At 50.0% G+C, this 8,679-nt stretch overlaps 1 protein-coding gene across 1 annotated transcript in view; it reads left to right on the top strand.

The window, feature by feature from the left end:
* Nucleotides 1-1,256: 1,256 nt before the first annotated feature.
* SPINT2 (serine peptidase inhibitor, Kunitz type, 2) overlaps nt 1,257-8,679 on the top strand; it is a 23,215-nt gene continuing 15,792 nt past the window's right edge. The window contains exon 1 of the mRNA XM_012657130.1: nt 1,257-1,694. Within this exon, the coding sequence (XP_012512584.1) occupies nt 1,589-1,694 (106 nt within the window). The 5' untranslated portion in view covers nt 1,257-1,588. The remainder of the gene's footprint in view (nt 1,695-8,679) is intronic.

Here is an 8,679-nt window from a genome sequence, read left to right as displayed (position 1 = left end):
AAGATGACTGGCATAAAACTTTAATTGTTTAAGGTAAATACCATTTTGATAACTCACTTACTTCTCTTCATGTGTTATTATGCCAAGAGGGAGGCTGAATAGTGGGAGTGGCTCTGGCTCCCAGAATGCCCTGTTATCTCAAGACCTTTGCATTTGCTGTCTCTTGGCCCATATCGTCCTTTAGAGGTCATTATCAAAGGTACTCCTCACAGAGCCCTTCCTCCACCACCCCGTTCAAATGATCTTATTTTCCATCCCATCCCCCAATTTATTAATATTTCCTTCATAACACTGTTAAAGTGTTTTCAGTAATAATGCAGTTATTTTAATTATCCTGCTGGCTGTCCTCTACTCCTATGCCTGCCCCACTCCATCCACCTTTGGAGAGTAAGCTTATAAATCCCCTCTTCCAGGAAGCCCACCCAGCTTGGGTCAGCTGTTTCCTCTGAGCTTCCCTCTTCTCAAAGTCTGATCTCTCTGCCTGTGCTTCCCTGTCACAGTCCCTCACAATCGGATGCCACTCTGTGGCTGCCTGGTGAAGTAATTGTCTCCTTATCTGCACTGGGAACCCCGAGGCAGGGCCTAGAGCTTGTTGTTCTTTCATGGGTCTACCACTTCCTCCAGGAAGACTACCTTGGCCCTCTCTCGGGCTGGATGGGAACCTGTCTGGGCTCCCATCATGAGCTCCTCTTTCGCCATCACAGCCCCTGATCACTCAGCTTGGACTTTCCCCAACACAGCCTTAATCGCTCTGCCCTGATTCCGCCATCACTACTCTGGGCTGTTCTGTCTAGTGACACAGGGACCAGTATGGCGTGGCCACCGCTGGGTCCGAAGCATTGTGCCACGGAATTTAGGAAGGAATAAATCCCTCACCCTCAAAGGACGGGGGAGGCAAGGCAGGCAGAAAACCACAGGTTCCCAAGAAACGCGTTGTTTGCTTCCCCCTCCTCCCACCCTGAGGCCCAGCCCAGGAGCTAAGGCCCTCAGAGCACGTTACAGAGCCCACAGGCGAGGGTGACAGAAGCCCTGGCGCTATGCGGGGGTGCCCCCTCACCGAGCCAGGTCCCGTGCGGGGCGGAGCCCACGCAAGCCCCGCCTCTTCCCCCAGCGGCAGGGGCGAGCACAGGTGCGCCGAGGGCGGGGGAGCGGCTGCTCAGGTGTCTGCCTTCTGCGCCTGCGCCTTACACGCCCCGCCTCGCCAGGTGCGCCCGCCCCCTGCCTGGCCGGCCACCTTCGGTAGCTGCTTTCAGGCGTCCGCCATTGGCTCCGCCGCCCTCGGAGCATTTGGCGGTGTGACGGGGTTCTGAACGGTGGGGAGAGTCGCTGAGTGTCGCTGGGGGGCAAAGGGGCGAGTGACGAGCGGACTGAAGCATTGAGCGCGTGGAAGGCAGCGTATCCGCACACCGAAGGTCCGAGAAAGGCGCTTCCAGAGGCTTCGGCACCTTGCGGACTCTGCGGCAGGGCCCACACCTGAACTCAAGGCCCTCTAGTGCGCGTGCGCGGCAAGGGTCCTCCCGCCCCTGCTCGCGAGACCCCAACGGCCGGCGGCTCGAGGCCTCGCGTGGGCGTCCTGGTGGAGCGGGTCATGGCGCAGCTGTGTGGGCAGAGGCGGTGCCGGGCGCTCCTCGCTCTGCTGGCATCGCTGCTGCTCTCGGGGGCCGCGGCGGCCGACGGAGAACGTGGCATCCGCGGTGAGGGCCGGGCGGGGGTCCTGGGAACAAAACGATGGCGGGGAGGCTGGAGGCCGGCGTGAGGGTCCGGGGGATAAAATGGTCTGAGCGCGAGAATGGGCGGGGGAGGAAGTTGGGGGCGACTTAGTGGCGTTCAGGGGGTGTGGTGGAGACGGTCCTGGGGATTGAACCTTGAGATGAGGTTTGGGCGTCCTTGAGAACGTGAGGACGGGCGGAGGCGCGAGGGGTAGGAAAGTTTCCTTCGGGTGAGGGAGGAGACGGGAGATATTGACCAAGAAGGAGTGGCACTGGCCTGTCCTGTGGCAGGAATGGGGTGAGGAGCCGCTGTGGAAGACCAGCCTCTTCCTGGCAGCGGAAAGTTCCATGGCCAAAGAAAACCCAGGGAGGCCAGACCTGAGAGGGTGGGGGTTGGCTTAGGTGACCTGGTTGCCGTTTTAGCCTCTGGGAGGAAGCTCCCACCGTTTTGGAGATAGAACAGCAACCTCTCCAGGACCTTTTCTAGTCCGGTTGCGGCGGAGTAGGTGCCCGAGATGGAAGGTGTTTTTCAGTGATAGCCAAAGGGAGGAGGAGAAAGAAGCAAGTGTTGGAGGGGAGGAAATGTTGCCAGGGTGCAAGGGGGATGGCGCCTTGGTGTGATAGTATTGGCATTGAGCAGCTGGAGTTGGAGTCTTTGGATTGGCCCTTAGAGGTTGGGGGTGGATAAGGGGATCTAAAACCCCACATTCTTCAGGAAGTTTGGCCTGAAAGGTCTCTTTGAACAGGTGTTGTTGTAACCTTCACTGCTTCGGACAAGCACCAGCGGGTTTTGAAAAGAGCTCTCTTGAAAGAAGAATTCATTGATTCAGCAAAACTGACCGAGTCCCTGCTATGTGTCAGGGATGGTGCTGGCACTGGTGATAACAGTTGCTTCAGACAAGCCAAGTTCCTGCGTTCACGGAGCTTATATTCTGGGGGGAGAGACAGTGAACGTTCAAATAGCACTTGCCACAAGAGTAAATCACTAAGAAGTACATGAACAGGGCAAAGATCACAGAGTGATGAAAGATGACAGGGGCGGCTTTAGCTTAGGTGGTCAGGGGAGGTCCCTCTGAGGAGGGTGACGTCTGAGCTCTAACATGAAGCATGAAGCGGCGGCAGCCCCACAGAGACCTCAGGCACCAGTGTCCAGTTGGAGGTAATGGAGCACAAAGGTCTTGAGGCCAGAACAAGCTTGGTTGTATTGAAGGGAAAGAGCCAGCGTGGCTGGAACAGGAGAGAGGGAGGGGGAAGTTGGAGGAGGCTGGGAGGTGGGAGAAGCAGGCAGGAGTCTGCCGGTCTAGGGCTCTATAGGCCAGCATACTGGGTGAAAACAGAGAAAGCAGGATGCGTGTGCATGCCAAGTCATCGCCTGTGGTAGCTTCTGGTTTCCCTATGCCTGAGGCAGAAAAGAAAAAATAAGTTGGTGGGGAGAGGCTCAGCTGTAGGGGAGCAGGAATCAGGAATGCAGGTGGTGACCATTGCAATCTGAACCAGAATTTGGCAGCCATTTTGGACTTTTTCAAACGAAGTAATTATGTTAAGATGTACCTGGCCTCTGATCCATCTGGTGCTTCCTCTGAGCTCGGATGTGTCCTTTAATCCTGGAAACAGCCTGGTGCAGTAGCGAAGTTATAGGCCTTGTCTAAGGTCACACAACAGTAGTATTTGACAAAGGCAGGTCAGACTGCAGAGGCCTTCTCTGTTCAGAGTGGCCTCCCTGACTGCTGTAGCTGGCTGGACCTGCTGACCTTTCAGAAGTACTGGTGTCTGGCTGGGTGAACTAATGCCCTCACTTATCTGAAGTTCTGTTTGTTCGAAAGCTTGAACAGCTTAATCTGAGGCAGGAGGCAGTTTTGATTTCTTTCCCCCCTCTTTTACGATTGCTTTGGTTTTCTCAGGAAGCCAGGTCAGTCCCCGTCCGCTAAGAGGCGTTTCTCCAGCCACATGCAGCTGCGCGGGTGCTGCCAGATGAGTATGTGGAGGGGGGAAGCACTAGAGAATGTGTGAGGGAGTGATTACAATAGTTGTTCAAGGAATTTAATCAGTGTGAAGACGTGAGGGGGCTGAGGGCTGTGGAAAGGTGGTGGCGCCAACAGATTGTTGGAGTTGAGGTTCTGGAGAGAATGACCTAGAATAGGATACGGTGGGCATGAGATGCATGAAGTTGAGATTCGGAAGAGGTTGCAGTTACTGAGACAAGGTCTAGGGGTGACCACGAGAGGGAGGGGCGGACAGGACCCTCACCGCAGGAGAGGTCGGGAAACTGGCAGGCTATGGAAATCACCAAGAATGACGATCAAGCAGTGTGAGAGGAAATTACAGAGAAGAGAGGATGGATGACGTGGGTCAGCATGTGACGCACAAGATGGGGTAGTGAATGATCTACTCTGATGACAGAAGATTCGCAGCTGGGGGGCTTCTAGGGGAGAAGAGTCGAAGCACCTCCATGGAGCAAGGAGACCTCCTCACTTGGAAGGGCCACAGGAGGCATGTCCTCAGGGGAGAGCCAGATTCTGGCTAGAGTAAGAAGGTGGCAAGAATATTCAGGGCCCAGGAGATGGGGGAGGGGAGATAGGGACACAACAGGCTGTGTGGGGCTAATTGTTAACTCAGGAGTCTGGGGCTTCTTGTGATAAGCATCGTGTAGTCTAAGAGTGAAGCTCCAAGTGGTGGAGGGCAGGTGGGAAGGGTGTGGTGGTTGCACTGACACTTGGAGGCTTGGCAAAGTGTCCTGACTCCAAACCTCTGCAGACAGAGGTGAGGGAAAGCTGGTCTTGCACCAGGTGAGAATGCTCCCTGATTACTCTTCAGGTGAGAATTCCAGGCTGCAGTGGAAAGCATGCAGACATGATAAACTGACCACTCCCAGGAAGCCTCACACAGCCTTTGTGTGACTTGTACAGTTTCCAGAATTGGAAATTTTTTCTGTAAAAGTTTGGGCCCGGTGTGGTGACTTACTCATGTAATCCTAGCACTTTGGGAAGCCAAGGCGGGAGGATTGCTTGAAGCCAGGAGTTTGAAACCAGCCTGAGCAACATAGCGAGACCCTGTCTTTACAAAAAATAGAAAAATTAGCTAGGCATAGTGGTGTATGCCTGTATTCCCAGCTACTTGGGAAGCTGAGGCAGAAAGATCGCTTCGCTTGAGCCCAGGAGTTTGAGGTTGCAGTGAACTATGACGATGCTACTACACTCTAGCCCAGCTGACAGAGCAGGATCTTGTCTCAAAAAAAAAAATTTTTTTTGTTTTTGGCTTTGCCCGAAAAATACAAAGATATGATGGAAACAGACCAGAACCCAGGCCTGTGTTCGTACGTGGCAGTCATGGGCTGGAGCTTAGTGCCTCTTTGGGCAGGGTATATACTACCCCTCGGCCGTTCCCCGTCTATATTCACTTAGCCTGCCTCATTGCAGTGACCTGCCTGCCCTCCATCTCTGCAGGCCTTTCATTTGTGACCCCCACCATAACAATATGTTCTATTCAGCAAAAGGTAGGCAACGCCTGATAGTTCTTGATAAATTGTACAGTACAGTGAGAGTGTGTGTGTATATGTATTATGGCTGTTAGGGAGGGAGAAACCTTTTTATCAGTTTTTTTTTTCTCTTTTCCCTAGGTGACAAATCCCTGGTATTTGGAGGGCCCCAAGATATGTAATTTTGATCAGTACAAGGTTAGATAATATATTTCCTCTTCAGAATAGAACCTCGAAAATTCCTTTAGAAGAGTGGTCGGTTAAGTGTAGTTCTTGCTGCCAATAGCTTTGTGCTGGGGCATCAGAACTTGTGTTAATGGTTAATTGGCTCATGGTCCTTTGTTAATTGTTCTTGGGAATTTCCACTGGAGAGAGGACAGCAACATTCATTTGAAAGCCTTTCAGTTTCAGTTAACCTCTTGGGTTAATTACAGCTTCCCCAGAACCTCGACTAAAAGGCAAACTTCCCAACATTTCTCCAATAAACATATTATTAGTTGCCATTCTTTCTATCCCTTCCTCCTCACCCCCTCGCCAGGATGCTTGTGACTCTGGTGGTCAAAGATAAGATGACAGATAAGAGCTAAAGTGCAGCTGGTGTTGGTGATCAGCTGGGGCTTCTCCAAAGTAGCCTCTTAACATTATTCCTGTTCTCCATAGAGCGGGTGCTTGTCCTGCTTGCAGGCAAGGCAGTTTGGTTCCAGGACAGTTTGAAGTATTTATTGATTTAGTCAACAAATGTTTATTGAGCACCTACCAAGTGCCAGGAACCATTTCCAGCTCTCAAAATAGAGCACGGAACAAAATAGACACCCCTCATCTGTGGTAGTTACGTTATAATGAGAGGAAGACCATACGGTACAGGACCAGTTGAACGTATGTCTGCTGAGTGCTGTGAAGAAAAGCACAGTACGGGCTGGTGTGCTCGGTACTGGAAACGTGGGCTTTTGAGGCTCAGGTGGTAACCGTCGCGGGCCTTGCCTTTAGGTCCGCCAAGCAAGAGCGGTGGACCCAAAAGGCACCAGAAACATTCCTTTGCCCTGTCAGCATGTGAGCACTGAGCCTGTGATGGAGAAGGCAAACAGCTCCGCTTTCGCCCTCCCCACCTGTTTCTCGTTTTACCTATCCCCAGAGTCATTTGCAACATTCAGGCTGGTCTTGAGATAGTAGGCCAGGCAGCCAGCTTGTATTTGCCTTGTCCTGAGGCTGACAGGGGAGGGATGAGTAGCCTGGGACGCAATTGAGAGGGGAAGAGAGCCCTGCAGGGGTCACCCTGAAATGACTTCCATAACCCCTAGAGGCCTTGGCCCACTGGGCACATGACTAATGTAGAATCACAGATGACCCCAGAAGCATTAGAGTATGGATTGTGGGCGCTGTTGTGAGATCCTGGTTACAATGTCATTTCATGGGTTGTTTCATGTTGGAACATAGACGCTGAAGGCCCAAGAACTTTGGGGGTACAGGACGCTGTAATGGAAAAAAGGTTGAAAAACATTCGTAGAGGCTCCAATAGCTTTCATTGGTTCTGGAAATGATCTGTGATTCGCAAAAGGTGAAGAATACCTGAATGTGACTTAACAGCAGCCAGTTCCGTGAAAGACTTTGAAACTGCTTGTTTCCTCCCACACCGTTCAGATGGGCTGTTCAGGTTCTCGGTGCGGATTGGGCTGAGAGTAGAATTTACAGTTGTGTTTTAGTGACGAATATGAAGTGACACTGGATAGGAGCAGAGGTTTGCATTGTGCTGATGGTTTACCAAATGTAAACCTTTATATCTAAATATTTTATATCTGGAATGCCAAGATTTTATATCTAAAACACCAAGAGTTTACAAGCCTTGTAATTTAAGTTGGATTTGTCATTGTAAATGTTCTTTCCTCATAAATACCTAAAGGTTAAAGTTTCTAAATTACTTGTCCTAATAATGACAACTTCCAGACACCCAAACCTAGAGGAGATGGGTAATTAGTAACTTTCTGTACTGGAAACAGAAGCGCTCAGGATATGTAGAACCTACCCAGCTAACGGGTGGATTTGTAGATCACCTTAAAATAAGGTTGATTATAAAATATCAGCTTTGGAATTTGGCTTCGTAGTATTAAAACAGCCTGGAGCACTCCCTGGTATACAGTACCTCTTCACTCACACAGCACTTTTCAAGACGCTCTCATTCCTTGGGGGAGAGACACTTGAAGTGCAAATGGGAATCCAAAGCGTAGTGTTTCTTTTTTTCACTCAGAGTTTCTGCCTCTGAGCTTACGATCTCATGATCACGTGGCATGGCAGGACTTTGACCCATGTGGTAGTTTGTCATTGTCATATTCTAGGTGATAAGGGATCAAGTCACTTGATGCCTTGCCCATGGTCACACAGCAGAAAAACAAAGGAGAGGAGTGAGGGTTGAGTTGGTTGTATCATGTTTGGCTTGAGGTTGCACGTTTGGCTTTCTGTATGTCCTTTCCCCTGTAGCCTATCAGTCACCGAGTTTGGTCGGTCCCCTGGTGAAATGCATCGTTCTCTTCATCGTCATTCCCATTGTCCCAGTATTAGTCCAGTCTTCATAAAAATAGTTTCGACTATTAAAAGCTTTGTGCCAAATACTGTTTTAAGCACTTACAATGAATTTAAAACTTCTTTAATCTTCACAACACTCTCATGATAATTGTACTATGTATCAGAGAATAACCTATTCGCATTGCTTTTGAGCAATGACTCTGCAAGCCTGCAAAATTTATCTCAATGGGGCCGTAGAGGGAAAGCTGAGTCTTCCTGCTTCATTGTTCACAAGTGAATTCCAGTTACTGAGAACAAATGCTATTTCCCAGACAAGTGACTGTCAAGATAGCCTCAAGATCAATGGTGTATTCCACAGCAGGAAACTAAGTCTGGAGGGAGGTCACAAAAGGGAACTTTTTGCCAACAAACTTGCCAAAAAAAAAAAAATTATACTAATTAGATCTAGACAGGTATAAATCACATGCAGACAGACCTTCACTTCGACTCGGGCTGAGTTATATTATGTCCTCAAGATAGTTGTCTTGCTAATGTTCCCAGCCTTTCCCCCTAACCCAAAGGCGCACGATGGTTCCATAGTCAGGCCTTTGCCTTGTCTTCGTAAGCCTCTGTGGTCTGCGTGATTTTTTTAGTTAGACCTAAATCAGGATATGGGTTTGTCGAATCAAAGAATATAGAGTTTACTCATTTTTGTTTGGAGTGTTGTTGCATGTTATGAACAAGGAAATAACCACAGGGAGGTTAGGAAAACTGCTCCAGGAAGCAAGAGGCAGCCAGGGATTCATGCACTCCTGGGACCTTTGCTTGGAACAACTTCCCAAGTCGTAGGCTTTCTTCTAATCTGTCAAGTGACTCTTCCTTATTGTGTCACTCCTCTATACCAAAGTCTTTGGTCATTTCCTCTGTACCTACGTGGCTTACAAGCCCTCTGAGTTTAGGGTGTGATTGTAATATTTTACCTTGTGTAATTTTTTTCTA

Source organism: Propithecus coquereli, unplaced genomic scaffold (genome assembly GCF_000956105.1).
Source record: "Propithecus coquereli isolate 6110/MARCELLA unplaced genomic scaffold, Pcoq_1.0 Scaffold53, whole genome shotgun sequence".
In the NCBI taxonomy this organism is placed as follows: domain Eukaryota; kingdom Metazoa; phylum Chordata; class Mammalia; order Primates; family Indriidae; genus Propithecus; species Propithecus coquereli.
This window is presented reverse-complemented; position numbering and strand designations above follow the sequence as displayed.